The sequence below is a fragment of the Coregonus clupeaformis genome, chromosome 8 (assembly GCF_020615455.1).
Source record: "Coregonus clupeaformis isolate EN_2021a chromosome 8, ASM2061545v1, whole genome shotgun sequence".
Lineage (NCBI taxonomy): Eukaryota > Metazoa > Chordata > Actinopteri > Salmoniformes > Salmonidae > Coregonus > Coregonus clupeaformis.
In genome coordinates this window covers 31,956,301-31,975,644 of record NC_059199.1, presented here as the reverse complement: position 1 = coordinate 31,975,644, position 19,344 = coordinate 31,956,301, and the positions used below count along the sequence as shown (strand labels likewise).

Below are 19,344 nucleotides of genomic sequence, written 5' to 3'. Positions count from 1 at the left end.
TCTTGGCATTCTCTCAACCAGCTTCATGAGGTTGTCACCTGGAATGCATTTCAATTAACAGGTGTGCCTTGTTAAAAGTTAATTTGTGGAATTTCTTTCCTTCTTAATGCGTTTGAGCCAATCAGTTGTGTTGTGACAAGGTAGGGGGGTAAACAGAAGATAGCCCTATTTGGTAAAAGACCAAGTCCATATTATGGCAAGAACAGCTCAAATAAACAAAGAGAAATGACAGTCCATCATTACTTTAAGACATGAAGGTCAGTCAATCCGGAAAATGTCAAGAACTTTGAACGTTTCTTCAAGTGCAGTCGCAAAAACCATCAAGCGCTATGAAGAAACTGGCTCTCATGAGGACCGCCACAGGAAAGGAAGACCCAGAGTTTCCTCTGCTGCAGAGGATAAGTTCATTAGAGTTAACTGCACCTCAGAAATTGCAGCCCAAATAGATGCTTCACAGAGTTCAAGTAAGAGACACGTCTCAACATCAATTGTTCAGAGGAGACTGCGTAAATCAGGCCTTCATGGTCAAATTGCTGCAAAGGAACCACTACCAAAGGACACCAATAAGAAGAAGTGAATTGCTTGGGCCAGAAAACACGAGCAATAGACATTAGACCGGTGGAAATCTGTCCTTTGGTCTGATGAGTCCAAATTTGAGATTTTTGGTACCAACCGCCGTGTCTTCGTGAGACACAGAGTAGGTGAACAGATGATCTCCACATGTGTGGTTCCCACCGTAAAGCATGGAGGAGGAGGTGTGATGGTGTGGGGGTGCTTTGCTGGTGACAATGTCCGTGATTTATTTACAATTCAAGGCACACCTAACCAGAATGGCTACCACAGCATTCTGCAGCAATACACCATCCCATCTGGTTTGCGCTTAGTGGGACTATCATTTGATTTTCAACAGGACAATGACCAAAAACACACCTCCAGGCTGTGTAAGGCTATTTGACCAAAAAGGAGAGTGATGGAGTGCTGCATCAGATGACCTGGCATCCACAATAACCCAACCTCAACCCAATTGAGATGGTTTGGGATGAGTTGGACCGCAGAGTGAAGGAAAAGCAGCCAACAAGTGCTCAGCATATGTGGGAACATTCAAGACTGTTGGAAAAGCATTCCTCATGAAGCTCTTTGAGAGAATGCCAAGAGTGTGCAAAGCTGTCATCAAGGCAAAGCGTGGCTACTTTGAGTAATCTGTTTAACACTTTTTTTGGTTACTGCATGATTCCATATGTGTTATTTTATAGTTTTGATGTCTTCATTATTATTCTACATTGTAGGAAATAGTAAAAATAAAGAAAAAACATTGAATGAGTAGGTGTGTCCAAACCTTAGACTGGTACTGTATATTGAACTTTTTAATTTTACTGTTCCATATTTTATTTAACTAATATTTGATGGATTATTTATGCATTTGGTCTTGTGTCTTGTACAGAATACTATCCTTGTAGCGATCAGATATTTACATTGTGCCATGAATATTTTTTTGCAAAGAAGCTAGCTAGCTAGCTACCTACCTAGATGGTATTAGCAACATACCCTTATTTTACCAGATCGTCTTCTCCTACAGCTGGTGGCGGTCTATATTTAATCCCTTATTATTTCTGCCAATTATATGAACGAGGTAAAATCTATTTCAATTCATGGTGTCAGAATGCACTGCTGTATTAAAGCAATTCAGAACTAACTTGTTGACATGTTCTGCAGATTCAATGCCAGATTAACTCATCCATTATCATGAATGAATAAGCATATTTATTTGACAAGAACGTACCTAGTCATCCATCAATCATGTCAAACACCTGAACTCCAACAATTACATTGTTTTAAATACATTTCAATAGTAAACAATGCATACAAAGGCTATGCCTTTCATACATAACATATAAACATCTGACTTGAAGTAAAGATTCAATTATTTATTCATCAATGCCACAAACCTGGGACATCAAAGAGCACCATATTAACTATTATTACTATCCAAGAGCGCACAGATTCTTCTTCTTTAGACAACAACAAGATGGCGCAGATCCCAGCCAACTTTGCAGTTTTTTGTTTATTTTAGTGTTATTTCTTTACTTTATTTGCTCTGAAAGTGTCTAGTATTATTTACCATGACCGACAAGCACTTCTGGACATCAGATCGGCGAATACTCATCACAAATTCAACTTTCCAGACCTGGATCCTTTGTCTGGATTATCCGAAGCAGTTCCATTCATCACAGGAGCCCACCCAAAACCACGTCATCGTAGAAGGAGTAGGAGAGCTGGCATTCTAGTCAGACTAAGGAGAAGGGCAAACCACCCGCCGCTTCCTAGTATATTACATTTTACATTTTAGTCATTTAGCAGACGCTCTTAACCAGAGCGACTTACAGTTAGAGTGCATACATTTTCATACATTTCATACATTTTCTTATTACTTGCTAATTGTGAGGGGAAAATCCTGTATAACCTCTTTACACTTGTATAGCAGAGACAATGTAATGAGGAATTACTTTAAAAGTTCTTAATGCTAAACTTTGTTATGCACATGCACTGTATGAGCCTTAAACCTGTACATTTCCACTGTCGGTTTGAAGGTCTTGTAAGAAGGAGCTGGTATTTTTCCACTACAGTTGAAGTCAGAAGTTTACATACACCTTAGCCAAATACATTTAAACTCGGTTTTTCCCAATTCCTGACATTTAATCCTAGTAAAAATGCCCTGTCTTAGGTCAGTTAGGATCACCACTTTATTTTAAGAATGTGAAATGTCAGAATAATAGTAGAGAGAATGATTTATTTCAGATTTTATTTATATCATCACATTCCCAGTGAGTCAGAAGATAACATACACTCTATTATTTGGTAGCATTGCCTTTAAATTGTTTAACTTGGGTCAAACATTTCGGGTGGACTTCCACAAGCTTCCCACAATAAATTGGGTGAATTTTGGCCCATTCTTCCTGACAGAGCTGGTGTAACTGAGTCAGGTTTGTAGGCCTCCTTGCTCGCACACGCTTTTTCAGTTCTGCCCACGCATTTTCTATAGGATTGAGGTCAGGGCTTTGTGATGGCCACTCCAATACCTTGACTTTGTTGTCCTTAATCCATTTTGCCACAACTTTGGAAGTATGCTTGGGGTCATTGTCCATTTGGAAGACCCATTTGCGACCAAGCTTTAACTTCCTGACTGATGTCTTGAGATGTTGCTTCAATATATCCACATAATTTCCTTCCTCATGATGCCATCTATTTTGTGAAGTGCACCAGTCCCTCCTGCAGCAAAGCACCCCCACAGCATGATGCTGCCACCCCCGTGCTTCACGGTTGGGATGGTGTTCTTCGGCTTGCAAGCCTTCCTCTTTTTCCTCCAAACATAACGATGGTTATTATGGCCCAAACAGTTCTATTTTTGTTTCATCAGACCAGAGGACATTTCTCCAAAAAGTACGATCTTTGTCCCAATGTGTAGTTGCAAACCGTAGTCTGGCTTTTTTATGGCGGTTTTGGAGCAGTGGCTTCTTACTTGCTGAGCGGCCTTCCAGGTTATGTCGATATAGGATTAGTTTTACTGTGGATACTTTTTACCTGTTTCCTCCAGCATCTTCACAAGGTCCTTTGCTGTTGTTCTGGGATTGATTTGCACTTTTCACACCAAAGTACATTAATCTCTAGGAGATAGAATATGTCTCCTTCCTGAGCGGTATGACGGCTGCGTGGTCCCATGGTGTTTATACTTGCGTACTATTGTTTGTACAGATGAACGTGGTACCTTCAGGCGTTTGGAAATTGCTCCCAAGGATGAACCAGACATGTGGAGGTCTACAATTTTCTTTTGAGGTCTTGGCTGATTTCTTTAGATTTTCCCATGATGTCAAGCAAAGAGGCACTAAGTTTGAAGGTAGGCCTCGAATACATCCACAGGTACACCTCCAATTGACTCAAATTATGTCAATTAGCCTATCAGAAGCCTCTAAAGCCATGACATCATTTTCTGGAATTTTCCAAGCTGTTTAAAGGCACAGTCAACTTACTGTATGTAAACTTCTGACCCACTGGAATTGTGATACAGTGAATTATAAGTGAAATAATCTGTCTGTAAACTATTGTTGGAAAAATTACTTGTGTCATGCACAAAGTAGATGTCCTAACCGACTTGCCAAAACTATAGTTTGTTAACAAGAAATTTGTGGAGTGGTTGAAAAACAAGTTTTAATGACTCCAACCTAAGTGCATGTAAACTTCCGACTTCTACTGTATATAAGACGTCAGCATTTCCTGTTTGTTGGGCTCTCAATGATCACCTACAGGTGGTCGTTGACCAGCTCCATTATTGCGATAATTAATCGATATCAAATAAAGATTGATTGTTTGAAGAAATGACAAAGTCTCACTTGATTAGAATTTGCACAACAATAATGTACGGTCTCTGGACAATAAACTATGCGAGCTTAAAGCACGGATTTCCTATCAGAGAGATATGAGAGATTGTAATGTAATCTGTTTTACTGAGACTTGGCTAACGGGGGTGGTACTTGATACGGCTATACAGCCTGCAGGGTTTTCCGTACATCGCGTGGACATGAAAACATAAAGGCGGAGGAATATGTTTCATGATCAACAACTCATGGTGTGATTGTAGGAATGTACAAACACTTAAGACTGTTCCATGGAATACCTCACAATCAAATGCCAACCCCATTGTCTCACAAGATTATTCACAGCTATTTGTATCATGGCTGTGTACATCCCCCACAAGCCGACACCACACTCAAGGAATTACACAGGACTTTGAACAAATCGGAAACAGCATATCCCGAGGCCGTATTTGTTGTAGCAGGGGACTTTAACAAAATACATCTAAGGAAAGTTATTCCGAAATTCCACCAACACCTCTCTTGCCTCACTCGTGGGAAAATTATGTTGGAACATCGTTGTTCTCCATTCTGAGATGGATGCAAAGCCCTCTTTCTCCCTGAGAGAGCAGACTGACTCATTAAACTATGGTTGGATTTCTGGGGAAATGGATGAATAGAAAAAGACCAGCTATGACCTCTGGAAATTCATCAAGGACAAGAAAAGACAGTACAGGAACAAAGTGGAATTGCATTTTGACTGCTCCGACGCGAGATGCATGTAGCAAGGACTACAAACCATCATAGACTACAAGGGGAAAACTAGCGGTGCGGCGAACACAGACGACTGTCTCCCAGATGAGCTAAACAACTTCTATGCTCGTTTCGAGGCAATCAACACTGATCCTCCTACAAGGGTCCCTGTTGCTGTAGAGGACTGTGAGCTCTCAATCTCTATGGCCGACATGAGTAGGACCTTTAAGCGTGTGAATACTCACAACGTAGCCAGCCCAGATGTCATCCCCTGCCGCATCCTCAGACCAGCTGGCTTGTGTGTTCGCGGACATATTGAACCTCTCCCTGTCCCAATCTGTGATCCCCACATGCTTCAAGATGTCCACCATTGTTCTTGTACCCTAGCAAATGACGGTAGCCTGCCTAAATAACTATCGCCCTGTAGCACTCACTTCTGTCATCATGAACTGCTTCAAGAGGCTGGTCAAAGACCACATCAGCTCCACTTTACCTGACACCCTGCACCCACTCAAATTTGCATACAGCCCCTACAGCCCCACAGATGACGCAACCCCTCAAGAGGTTGAAAAAGTTTGACATGGGCCCTCAAATCCTAAAAAGGTTCTACAGCTGTACTATTGAGAGCATATTGACTGGCTGCATCACCGCTTGGTATGGCAATAGCACCGCCCTCGATCGCATGGCACTACAGAGGGTTGTGAGGAAAGCCCAGTACATCACTGGGGATGAGCTCCCTGCCATCCAGGACCTCTATATGAGGCGTTGTGAAAAGAAGGCCCGGAAAATCAAAGACTCCAACCACCCAAGCCATAGCCTATTTTCGCTGCTGCTGCACGCAAGAGGTACCGGTGCATCAAGTCTGACACCAACAGGCTCTTGAACAACTTCTATCCCCAACCAATATGACTGATAAATAGCTAAACCGCCCGAGTTATACTTGTATCTTTAACCTTTTATTTCAGTATTTGCACTCTCTATGCACACCCACACTGTCACTCCAACACACACACATTTGTCATTTAGCAGACGCTCTTATCCAGAGCGACTTACAGGAGCAATTAGGGTTAGGTGCCTTGCTCAAGGGCACAGACAGATTTTTCACCTAGGCTGCTCGGGGATTAGAACCAGCGACCTTTCGGTTACTGGCACAACGCTCTTAACCACTAAGCTACCTGCCGCGGTAGCTTAGTCCTATAGACAAACACTCACACATGATATGCACAGACATTTATACTGACTCTACATGCCCGCACACTCACATGCAAGCTGCTGCTACTCTGTTAATCATATATCCTGTTGCCTATTCAGCCTAACGTTTATAACACCCTTCAATATTCTATATGTGCATATACTGTTTTTGTATTTTGGTTGCTAAACCATATCGTTTGAAGTGACTGAGCATTTGGGAATTGTTTTTAAAGCATCCTGATGTAGGCCCTACCACTCCCATTGTTTCACAATCAGCGATGCTAATGCTGGCTGTGGGGTAAGTAAAGAGAACTAAGACATGTCTGGTCAGTCTCAGGATGAAACACTAAGTCCCAGAAAAGTATATTTTAGTGTACTGCCCCTTTAAATGGCAGTCATTCTTACCACATGACAAAATGAATACTTTCAAAATTAAGGTAAATCAGCTTTAATGTGTACTGTACTAAAAATGCAGATTTATATTTTCATTACAAACATATGGCCTACTGTATAAAATAGGTAGTCTCTGAAAAGGGATACTGCAGCTTCCAATACTTGAGTCTGACCTGTGACTATCATGGCCAAAGGTAGCCATCCCAAATTGTAATCAGAACCACAACGCTGCCAGCACTATACTTCATTAGCTCCTACTTGTGAATGAAAAATTCAGATGCGCTTCCCTGAATGTCTCTGGCTACAGCAAGGTGACATTATCAATGGAAAAAAAAAGTTACTGTACAAGCATGGAAAACATGCACGTCGACTTTTAGATTAGGAAAGTAGGCAGGCTAGTGAAAAGGCTGCGTTCACTCCCCCCCCCCCGCCAACTGGTATTTTGACCAGTCATAGATTTTCAGAGCTGATCTGTCAAAAATACCAATTAGTGAAAAATAAAAGCCTAAGTAACAGCCTTTCATTACTTAACACCATGATTTCAATAAAAACAAAAAGGTGGCATCTTGATTGGATTAGAAAGCAGATCTAAGTCACATTACAATAAAGATGACTCAAGTGGGCAAGATATAACATTTATTTCAATAAACAAAGTCAAATGTCCACATCTCGTCAGTATGTTCAAGCAGCATAGATTTCCCACTCGTCACCCTGGTAGATTACAGTCAGACCTGGAAAACAGAGGTAGGTGTGAAAGTTAAATGCACCTATTGAAGTAAGTGCATTTCAAATCTGGGAACAATAGTTAAGCAAGACCAGTGGCGACCAGTCATTCAGGGCAGAGCCCCAATTTTTTTTGGGCTTGCCCATTTGGCAATAATGTCACGTTTCAGTTTGCAAGTATTTGAGTTAAGCAAGCAAAAAAGCAGCTTTATTAAGGCAGCTCCAAAATTCAGGTGTTTCAGCCTAGCTCAGTGCTTTGTGGTGGGGCAGCCAGCGGAAAATACAGAGCATAGATGTTGGTAATATGCTCTAGTTGTGCCGTGATTGGCTGTGTTCTGTCACTCATTGGGACACCAAGTCCGAGGGTAGATCTCAAATTCAAGCCCCTTGGGTGCTGCCATAGAGTTACATTAGAAATGCCCATCCGAGGAGGCTCAAGGTCATTGGCCACAGAAAATGACGTTATAGCTACAGTAGATTTGATTGAACTCATGTCAACATACTTTCAAAATCTTAGCTAGCAGTCATCATGAATCAAGACGACAATCTGGCAAAACCTTGTCATATAAAGAGAAATGATAGATAAAACGTATCGGTGCGCATCGGCCAAACATCACAAGTTGGAAATTCAACAATGAGTGGCTAACTGCAAGCAATCACTAGCCTGCTATTCAGTGGACTGGCTGTGTGGTCCCAAGTCTGGGATTAAGGGTCTCTTTTCCAAGTTTAAAGTGATACATTCAACATTGGCCATGCAGTCAATGAAGCATGATTTGTGCCACGCGCAAAACTGTTAACTCAGCACTGCGAAGTCAAGTTAACTGGGAACTCAGGAAAAACACGTTTTGAAAGATCTAACGCAGAGTTGTAAATCCGGAACTCGGGCCCCTTTCTAGAGCTACGACCTGAAGATCACTGACATGATTCAACCTTTTATTTTTTTAAGTGTTCCCAGTTGTCTTGAAAGCACCATATATCCAGAGAATGCCAGACCTTGATGACAAAGTTTGCCCACGAAGGACCACCGCGCCACCTTCCTGTTCAAGTGAGCACTGCACAACAAGGAGTCCAAAATTGTATTGTATGCTGCTGGATAAATGTTATATGCATACTGTAGCTAAGAAAGTAATACTAAGTGTATGTTGTGTTAGTGCCTCACCCTAAGAGTTGGGTCTATTTTCCACCCTCTTAATTTCACCTACTGTTCTGACTTGGTGGTGCACATGTAGCCTATAACCTGTTTTAGAGAAAGGTAATCGTCAAATATTGTAAGAGCTTTCATTGTCTGCGTATATGCACCCTTTATTTATCCTACGGTTCTGACTTGGTGTACACTAACAGCCCATGTTCTGAATTCTGTCACTGTACATTCCAAAAGTGCTGAACAAAGTTATGACTACAGTCCTAGCTCGCTCATTAATGTCTTAATCAAAATTACGGATTGCCTCTTATGCCATAGTTTGTACATCTCAATTGTCAGTAGAAACTACATGTTTAAGCAAGTCAGCCATGTTCTTTTTTTGGGGGGGGGGAGGGGGCAGTAAATGAGACTGAATGAACAGCTGCCAGACAAGGCGCCACTGATAGCCAGGCGTAGCAGTGGTAAGATGTTGGGACAGCTTTATGTAGGCCCTAACAGTTTGTGGGCACCGTTATAGTGCAATTAATGTATTGTGGTGTCACTGGCATACATCCCACATTTTTGTTTTTTTCCCCCCACCAAGACTAAAATAGTAACACCACTGGGCAAGACTCACCTTTCATTTAAAGCAGCGCTCTTCTCAGTTTTTTTATGTGGGCCACATTGTGGTAGAGCACATGTAGTAGATCTGATGGGGAGGAATAAAGTGAGATTAAATACTAAACTTAACTTATTACCTTGATGCAGTTAAAAAAAAGGGACAAATTGTATAAAAATGTTAGCCAACTGTAGTAATATGATTTTTTTTTTAAGCATCAGTCTCCATGTGACAATACACCAATCCAGGGATTCAAGAGGCAAATCCCCAGTCTTCTTCCTCACCGCCTAATTCCATCAAAGCAGCGCTCTTCACAGGTTTTTTCTGTAGGCATACACACTTCAGTAGAGCACATGAAGTAGATCTGGTGGGGAGGAATGAAGTGGGACTCAATACCAACTAAGCTTGTTGCGACAGACTTTGTGCAGCTCACAAATAAAAAGCCTAATTTGCCATGTGACATACACCAATGCAGGGAATCAAGATGCAAATCCCAGTCCCAATTCTGCTTCCTCACCTCCTCATCCAGATACTTGTTGGTGTGTTGATCCATGAACTGGAATGCTTGGACCATGAAGCGACGCTGGTGGCGCTTCTGTGGCAGGTTGCTGAATTTAAGGATGGAGATTCTGGGGTCCTGAGGGTTGGCGCACCTAGAGGGGAGAAATTGAGCAAGAGAACTCAATGACAACTAAATCTTCACAGTGTAAGGCCCTCAAACTAAACTCTGGATCTCAGACCCCCCCCCCCCCTAGTTCCACTAATCAGGCATTGATTTAGACCTGGGACACCAGGTGGGTGTAATTAATTCTCAGGTAGAACAGAAAACTAGAAGGCTTTGGACCTCGTAGGGTAAGAGTTGAATACCCTTGGTATAAGGAGTTCTGGCCTAAATGTCTGTCATGCTTTGGCTAGGGAAAGGGCGACACATTGGATGGGGCAAAGTTTCTTCCACACCATAATTCAAGGGATACTTCAGGATTTTGGCAATGAGGCCCTTTATCTACTTCCGAGTCAGATGAACTTGGATACCATTTGTCTGCCTATGTGTCCAGTAGTGTCATGTGCCAATGCTAGCAGATACCTATAGACTTCATCACTGTGCTAAAGCTAGTTAGCAATTTCCTTCAAACTGCATTCACAGACAAAGTATCCACAAGTTAATCTGACTCTGGGTAAATAGATAAAGGGCCTTAATGCCAAAATCAAGGGAACATTAGAGAGTCCAGCCAAGCCAGAGTTTCAGCCTCTATAGTAACATGCAATGGTGCTTCAAGAGCAAGGTAGCCCACCAATACACAATCTGCAGTACAACATTAGGCAAATTAGTCACACACCAAGTCATTGCAGTGCTTACCCTTCGTGAATGAGCACCAGAACATTCTTGGCAGAGCGGGGGTAAGCCAGACAGTAGTTGACCAAGAGTGTTGCCTCTGGCTTTGGAGAAGTCAGACGTACTTCTAGATACACAAGTTTGCCCAGGAGGAGACGGAGGGGCTGATGGTGCTGCTTGTAGTACTTGGCATAGGTTTTGTCTGGTGGGGGTAAAATAGCAAGTCAGGGGGTTGGGTTTTTGTCTTCATTCACCAAATTCAGCAATGATTAATGTCTTCGCAGCAATGGGACAGTTGACCATTATGTTCCAGCAATTGAGTGTTTGCATGTTAACAGCCAGATACCTTCAGCAATCCTGAGTTGGACGCCAAACAGCCCCTTGGATGTCACCTTTGAAGGGAATCTGAAACTGGGGCTTTTCACCATGTAGCCCACACTCGCCACTGCTGGCAGGGTACCCAGAGCTTTAGAGTAGCGGCACTCAACCATGATTCTAGAGACAGACATGTGGTACTAGTCAATCTCAGCAGGTGCATTTAATGACTCCTCAATTAGAGAGATTAAATTACTTTCTCAAAGTGCCAAGAACATGTCATTTTCCAACACCAATATTTGAAGTTAAGATCTTAAGTTAAGTAACTCAGTGTATTAATGGACTGGTGAATCAGCTCAATATATAGGAATACTAGGACAGAGGCATGTAGCAAAGATAGAAATGTAGATCTTAAAAAAGGTGTAGACATTGAGTCTAACAGCCCTGGGATGTGGAGATGTTCATTAAAGTCCAAACTGAAGACAGACTAACTGGACTCGCCCAATAAGCAATGCCCATTTACCTGAGGGGGTTGTCTCTGGAGATTATGCCATATTTCAGGTTAAGGGATCGGACGACCGTCTGTACCTCTGCTGTGTAGATCACAGTCTCACCAATTTCCTAATGAAGAGCAAAACAATGAATGTAATTGTCGGGATCCACACTAGGAGGGCATAATATGATTGTACACTTACATAAAAGTGAGTTCCACATTCAGTGACTGAGAATTTGAAGACCACAAACTTGTCATTGACAATGACTGGGCCACAGCTAGACTTCCCAGCAACTACAAGTTTGGTGGGATCCACAGGGAAAGTGGTGATGTCATGGTGAACGGCAAAGACAAACTGTTTGTCTGCAGTGCATTCTGGGAAGGGAGAGCAATACACATCAGTCCTCACTATTCAAAATCAAACATGATCTTGCTGTGTGAAATGGGAGTATTTACCATCCATTGGGTAGAAGCAGGTGGAAGTGGCCAAATCCACACAGCAACCCATCACCAAACACTGGGAGGACGAGATTCCAGTGGAACCACAAGCCACGTGCTGGTTCTGGGGAATACTGCAGCCTGAAATACAAAAACCGTTGTAAGTGGCATTTCCTGAGGATCAGTAGCCACCTAATTATACTGAATAAAAATATAAAACACATCATGTAAAGTGTTGGTCCAATGTTTCATGAGCAGAAGATCCCAGAAATTTTATATTTGTACAAAAAGCTAATTTCTCTCAAATGTTATGCACAAATTTGTTTACATCCCTGTTACTTAGCATTTCTCCTTTGCCGATATACTCCATCCAACTGTCAGGTGTGGCATATCAAGAAGCTGATTAAACAGGTGCACCTTGTGCTGGGTACAATAAAAGGCCACTAAAAGTTTACTGTTGTCACAACACAATGCCACAGATGTCTCAAGTCAAGGGAACCTGCAATTGGCATGCTGACTGCAGGAATGGTCACCATAGTTGTTCCCAAAGAATGTAATGTTAATTTCTCTACCATGAGCCACCATCGTTTTAGGCAGTATGTCCAACCTGCCTCACAACCACAGACCAGGTGTAACCGCACCAGCCTAGGACCTCCACATCCGGCTTCATCACCTGCGGGATCATCTGAGACCAGCCACCCGGATAGCAGATGAAACTGAGGAGTATTTGTCTGTAATAAAGCGCTTGTGGGGAAAACCTCATTCTGATTGGCTGGGCCTGGCTCCCCAGTGGATGGGCCTATGCCCTCCCATGACTGCACCCCTGCCCAGTCATGTGCAATCCATAGATTAGGACCTAATGAATCAATTTCAAGTGACTGATTTCCTTATATGAACTGTAACTCAGTAAAATTGCTGCGTTTATATTGGTTCAGTAATAGCTGTAAAGACTCAAATGACCAGAAGTCCATCTGAGGCACTGGAGTAGATGTTCTCACAATTTGGGAAATATAAGTTTCAATAGAGCCTCTGAACTGGTCAGAATGACCAGGGCCCCGTTTCAAAGACTCAAATGAAGGCTAAGTTAATCGTTAGAACCGTCGTAGGAGCATTGTTAAATCGGAGAAGTTGCACAAAACCATCACTAAAGTTACTTGAAAATGATAATTTACTGACTGCCTCAGACCACTAGAACAGCTAAGTGTTAGATGCGTTTGCCCTTCCACAGCACACAATCTCTACTAAAACATAAAAATCAAGCAGTTTAAAAAATTGTGACCTTGTCTTTGCAATTGTTACAAACAAGCAAAGTATAAAAGCCAACTTCAAATGAACGTGGTGACCGCATTAAAAAAAAGTGGGCTATATTCCAATCATATCAACTTCAAGTTGGTCAATCGAATTCCATTTTGCTGATTGTATGCTAGAGTCATGTAATATGTGCCAAATCTGATTTAGAGCAATATAGGGTAAGCCACCTCAATATTTGCAGCCATGAAGGTGATAATTTCTAGGAGCTGATTAGTCGTCAGTATACATCAACTTCAGATTTGAATGGAGAAAGCGGAGCAGCGCTCCCTTTCAATCCTATCCGTATTGACATATGCGCCAATGATGCACTTAGCTACTGTGGTATCTAAGGAATTTATGACTTTGTTAACGTTGGCAAATGGTAGCTTAGATGTTGATTCAGCTTAGGGAAGCATATGGGGAGCAGTTTTAGAGGGGCACCCTAAAGCAGAGGAAGTCTGTTAGGTGGCCTCCTGGGAGTGGTCTGTAGGGGAAAACACCCATATCAGATTACATAGGATATATACTATGGTTTGGGACAAAGGACGGGGAGAATAGCACATTTAGAATTTGGGTCGTCTGTTCTCCGGATGTCTGCAGATATCTGTAAATTGAAGCTGTAACCCTTTGATATAAATAAACCTTTATAATCAAAGTACAGTGTATGCGGACTCCTTGTTCTCCACAGCATAATTAGCAGAATGTTAGCAGACAACACTACCATTCTCTCTGCGTTGTGGGAAACGCATGTTACATCGTCGGCAGTTGTAGGAAAGATCCATCATTAAAACACTCAAGCCTAAATGCCACTGATAAAGAACCGGGCCAAGGCATGGTCAGTTCTTGCAGCTCGATGGTGAGGAAACTAGGAGATCATGGATCATTTTAGACACTTGAAGAGCCCAATTTCCCAGATGGAATTTAGGTTTAGGTGTGTTAACATCTTTCCTACAATGGACGAAGATGTAACATGAGTTTCCCGAAAACACGTTCGCTAAGTGAGTCATCGGAGCATGTGTCGATACTGATAGGATCGAAAGGAAGGGAGCGTTGCGCTCGGATCAGCTTCTAGATACATTACCGCCTACGGATGCAGATATTGTGACTTATTCTAATACTTATCCCCCCCAAAAAAATAGAATAAACATTTGTCATATCATTGAACACATTAGGCTACACACCATGAAACAGACAGTAGCTAAACTAAGATTATTGAAAATTAAATGCATTTCAATATGAATAGCTTACAATTTATATTTTAATGCAGTCCTTGATTCACTTGCAAAGACATAAGCAAGTTTGTTCTAAAGTTATCTGCAGTCACAAAGAAACAAACCATGTGATTCTGTGTATAAAGTGATGCAGGACGGCAAATAAAGCATCTAAAGACGCACTTAACTATTCTAGTGGTCTGGGGTAGGCATTAAATTATCAGCGTTTAAGTGCAACCATAATAAGGATGTTTTGGGAAACAGCTCAGAGATTTAACACGCCTCCTACGAAAGTTCTAACAATGAACATAACCTTAAGATGCTTTTGGGAAACTAGGCCCAGAACATTGCATGAGACTCACCAGGAGACGTGGGGGGATCTTGAGGGGTGGCAATAAAACACTTTGAAGAAGGAGGCCCAGCACGGGCATTGGGAAGACCAGAGAGGGGCAGGTTTACGGTCGAGGACACAGAGGATTTGGGGCTAGACGCACAGGACACTGTAGAAACATCCATTATGCCAGCTTCATTGACAAACAACACCATCAAGGTGTACCACCCAGCCTGCAGAGAGTCAGTGTGGCAAGAAATGTGCAACAGTCACTCCAATGGCACATTTACAAAATTAAAGTGTATCATTTCAAAGTGGAAAGAGGGCAAAGACCGTACCTGAAGACTGACAAGGCAGCCTGAAAAGCGGACAGTTAAGGTGTTCTGGTATTGTCCTCGACTTAATGAGTATCCACAGGATTCTGGGGCTTCAAGAACAGGGAGCATACTGTTGGAGCCTGTAGGGAAAGTTGAGCATGAGCAAAGTACCCAAACTGCATTTGATAATTCTATAAGCCTATAAATAAAATAACTCACCCAAAATTTTGACTTCACTCATTGGACCAGCTGGCAGTGTGACTTCAAACTGATCCACACTGCACAGAACTGCTACACTGACTGGGGCTGCGTTGGTAACGGAGACCCACTTTTTTGCATCTGGCACCTCCTCGAATTGCACCTGGAATTCACGGTCAGCTTTAGAATCAAAATTGGCGGGGTCTCCAAGTTGTACTACAGCGCTGTCTTCGGTATAATCATCCTCTGTGTCAAGGTTGTGGTGGGAAAAGGTTGCCTCTTCTGAAACCCGCTCCAATCCCGCTGCAGGCAATGCAAAGCAAGGCCAAGCCAGGAACAAAAGCAGTGTGTTCCTTTGCCAAGCCATTTTCATACAATGCCTCACTGAATACTAAAGACGGTATGACAGTCGATGTTTCTCCTAGGTATATATAGGAAGTATTTGCAATTGGATGCAGCTTTCTAACAATTGGAACGACATTACTCTGTATCAGAATATACATTCTCACGAGGTAAATGGTAACATCTGGAGGTAATAATCTATTACGCGCCACTATGTTTGCGTTTACACAGGCAGCCCAATTCTGATATTTTTTTCCACTGATCACATTAGATCTTCTCAAATCCGATCTTTTCAGAGCTGATCTGATTGGTCAAAAGACCAATTAGTGAAAAAAAGATCAGAATTGGGCTGCATTTCTAAACACAGCCTATGATTGGATGTTGTCTAGGGATATGCCAAGGCTGCCCAACCCTCTTCCTGGAGATCAACCATCCTGTGGGTTTTCAATCCAACCCTAATTTAACACACCTGATTCTACTTATTAGCTGCTCAACAAGACCTTAACTAGCTGAATCAAATACGATAAATTAGGATTGGACTGAAAACCTACAGGACAGTAGATCTCCAGGAAGAGGGCTGGGCAGCCCTTGGCTAGGCTATCACGTCAGGGTCCAGTTCGAATATTAGGTTTGAGTGCTTTAAAGCTGCATTCTTTCTCCCTCCCTTGAATAGTAATAATAAACGATGATCCTAACCTCATTAGACAGGTGAATGCAAATGATAGTTCCACCACAAAGCTTTTAATGTCCAGTATTGTCAAATCGGGGATTACTGACAGGGAGCAAGAAGGAAATGGGACACGTTTAAAGTATTCCAACAGTGCCCTGGGCTCAGCTCAAATATATGTTATGTCCTTCCTTTCTGTTTTAAAACAATTATACACAATCCATTTTAATTAGGTGTAAATTGGTTGGTGATGTGACAGTCCTTTAAAAAAATTGTTGTACTTGTGTATACATTTTGTATGCGTTTGATACAGATAGATTTGGTGTCTTCAAACTTTTTGAAGCTGTAGGTTTAACAGATTAATGCAATTATGTAAATGCAATAGCGGTTTCCTTGCCTGACGACTCAAACTGAATTATTCTGCTGCTCTATGTTCCCTACATACGTTTGTGGTGACGTCAAAAAGAGGGGTGATGTACAAAACATATAGTTTCTTCGCTGCAATGAGTCTGGATCTGTGTACCTCTGAGATTATTTCTATAATGCAAACACATTCTAACCGTTCTGATTGGTCCCAGAAACCGATGGGGTAAAGCGATGTTTTGAAAATGTGTTATTGGCTTTAATACGCTGATTACTTAGTTCTATATCGTGGAGCTCCGCCCCATAGGGGAGCTCTGCTCCTAGTGGTTTACCCTCTGCCCTAAGGCAGCAACAGCCTGAAGCAAAATTATGCACACACCTGCAGCCAATGGGAGCACAGGTGTCCCTATAAGAGGGGACGCCTCCCCTCAATCAGCCTCCCATTATCTTCAGCGACTGGACGACTAGACTGAAGAAGCCAAGAAGACTCAGGAAGAAATCGCCGTCGATGAGCCAGCCATCAACGTCTTCTAAAATGAGCACGCCAGGAGATTTTCCACCCCAAAAGCCCTTTTCAGGGCTCAGTGCCGATGCTCCTCTATGGCATCTGCGGACCCCCACGACCTTTGTTTCGTGTGTTTGGGGCCGCAGCATGCCAAGGAAGGGACCGGCAATCCCCCTAATTGCGCCTCCTGCGCCCTCCTTCCTATGAAGGTGAGGAAGCAGCGTTGGGTGTTCTTTAGGGAGGATATCCCCCTAGAGGATGTACTGTCTCTTCTCGCCTCTGCTTCAGAGGCGTCGACGGACAGTGCTGACTCAGGGGATGACAAGGAGAGAGACGCAGAGATGGATGTTCCAATGGAACAATCCGACCCTCTGGCGCCAACCTTCAAGACCCCCTTCCCTATGGGGAGTGTGAGATCTGAAGGCTCCTTGTGCGATGACGACACGGGCTCTGTTACGTCAGCAGCCCTGTCCTTCGCAGCGGCCTCTCTGCGTGCGGACTTTCCCGAACTCATTGAGAGAGCTGCCAATCGACTCGAGATAGCCCTGCTCCCCCCCCGTGGAGGTCGACATGGAGGGCGGCCCCTACTCTAGACCGAGGAAGGCAGCTGAGCCGATGGCTCCTTCTATGCCTTCCCTCGGAAAATATGTCGAGGGCTCGTGGGATACACCCCTGGCGGCGCGTTCGCCGGCCAAAGTGTACACCCCATTCACGAGAGTGGCTGGACGTGAGTGGGCTGCTAAGGGAATCCCTAGGCTCGAGAGCGCCATGGCGGCGTATCTAGTGCCGGGTTCGAGTCCCTGGGCGGCCTCCAAGAAAGCCACCTTGCCAGCACAAAAGGACAGACTCACAGCACAGCTGGCTGAGAAGTCCTTTACGCTGGGAGCCCAGGCTGTGTCAGCGGCTAACAACATTGCCCTCCTCGCAGCCTCCCTATCCCGTCTAACAACGGGTAGGTCTGAGTTGACCAGCGAGGAGATTGAAGAGGCGTCCAGGATTTCTGGCGCTATTCTTCATTTGACACAAGCGTCAGCGATATGTGCAGGCCGGTCCATGGCCACCTCGGTGGTCATGGAACGTCACCTCTGGCTGTCAATGACAGCCATGAAGGAGACGGACAGAGCCTCGCTGCTAAACGCTCCCGTCTCTAGCGAGGGCCTCTTTGGGGTCACCGTTAAGGAGGCGACGGAACGTTTTGGTAAGCTTGACGAAGAGAGAAAGCACCTGGCTAAACACCTGCCATTGGCAGGCAAGTTTAGCAGGGCCTCAACTAACCCGTCAACCTCTAACGCCCCCAGTAGAACTACAGGGAGGCGACGGGCCAGGCGACAGGCGCCTACCACCGACAGCAGGCGAGCGGGCTCGGCCCCTCCAGCGACGACGGTGGTGGCGACGATTCCGCCGGCGAGAGAGGTCGTCACAAAACCGTCCTGGCAACACCAGAAGGTCAGCCAGAAACGACTGCGTCAATGACGGGACGAGGGGGAGAGGACGGATGACGGCTCGGCGCTGGACGCGACAGAGCCCACTGTTCCCCCCCACCCTACTGTTCAGGGCATGGAGGGAAATTTTTATTGTTGTTATATGAATAAAGAGCTGGCTCTCACTGACATTGTCACAAAAGAGCCTTTCTTCCATGACACATTGCAGAGTACTTCACGTCCTATGAATTTCTCTCACCATCCTGAGTGTAGCTCAACCCACCGAGGGTGCGTAGTTGAACACACTCAGGAGAGGAAAGAGAAAAAGGTAGCAAGGCGTAGCCTTAGCTCACCTAATAAAGATATTTTACTACAGACTCCTAGGAGCTCTGTAGTAAAGGTCTCACATAGCAGGCAGCTGTCTCAGTCTAAAAATGACATGAAGACGCAGCCGCTAGCTGGGAATGACGCCTTGCTTCAGGCTAACGCCTCAGCCAGCGCAGTTCAGACCCGTGCGACGTTCACGGAGGGCCGGAATACTAGAGTTACAGGTGTAACCAATGTATGGGCGCCCCCGGTTAATTCAGAACGTAACAATGCCCACTACTCTGAGTGCAGCTCACCACACCTAGAGTGTGCTGTTGAGCAGCCTCATGAGACCAGTAAAAAATAGGTATTGTGGCGCCACCTTGTGGTACCAGTTAGAGACCACACTTTCCAGACTGTTGAGTACTGCAGTGGACGGATCTCATGACAAGCAGCAGTCTCAGTCAGACAATGACATGATGACGCAATTGCTATCCGGGGAGGGCGCTCTGTCTCAGGTTAATACCTCAGTCAGGGCAGCTCAAAACCGTGCTGCGTTCACGGAGGGCCGGAATACTAGAGTTACAGACGTAACTGACGTATCAAGGCCTCCGATTCTCTCAGAACGAGCTGATGTTTCCTCTCCCTTTCGAGGGGGGCCCGCCTTGG

General features: G+C 44.0%; 1 protein-coding gene across 1 annotated transcript; it reads right to left on the bottom strand.

Annotated features, from left to right (window-relative positions):
• Nucleotides 1-7,302: 7,302 nt before the first annotated feature.
• LOC123491509 (zona pellucida sperm-binding protein 4-like) lies at nucleotides 7,303-15,500 on the bottom strand. Its single transcript, XM_045222343.1, has 12 exons — nucleotides 15,093-15,500; nucleotides 14,895-15,013; nucleotides 14,588-14,789; nucleotides 11,743-11,865; nucleotides 11,489-11,661; nucleotides 11,317-11,414; nucleotides 10,825-10,973; nucleotides 10,503-10,680; nucleotides 9,663-9,798; nucleotides 9,430-9,509; nucleotides 9,164-9,235; nucleotides 7,303-7,414 (listed from the first exon to the last, which is right to left on the bottom strand). The coding sequence occupies exons 1-12, from the start codon at nucleotides 15,442-15,444 to the stop codon at nucleotides 7,390-7,392; spliced, it is 1,707 nt and encodes a 568-aa protein (XP_045078278.1). The 5' UTR covers nucleotides 15,445-15,500; the 3' UTR covers nucleotides 7,303-7,389.
• Between the last annotated feature and the right edge of the window lie 3,844 nt (nucleotides 15,501-19,344).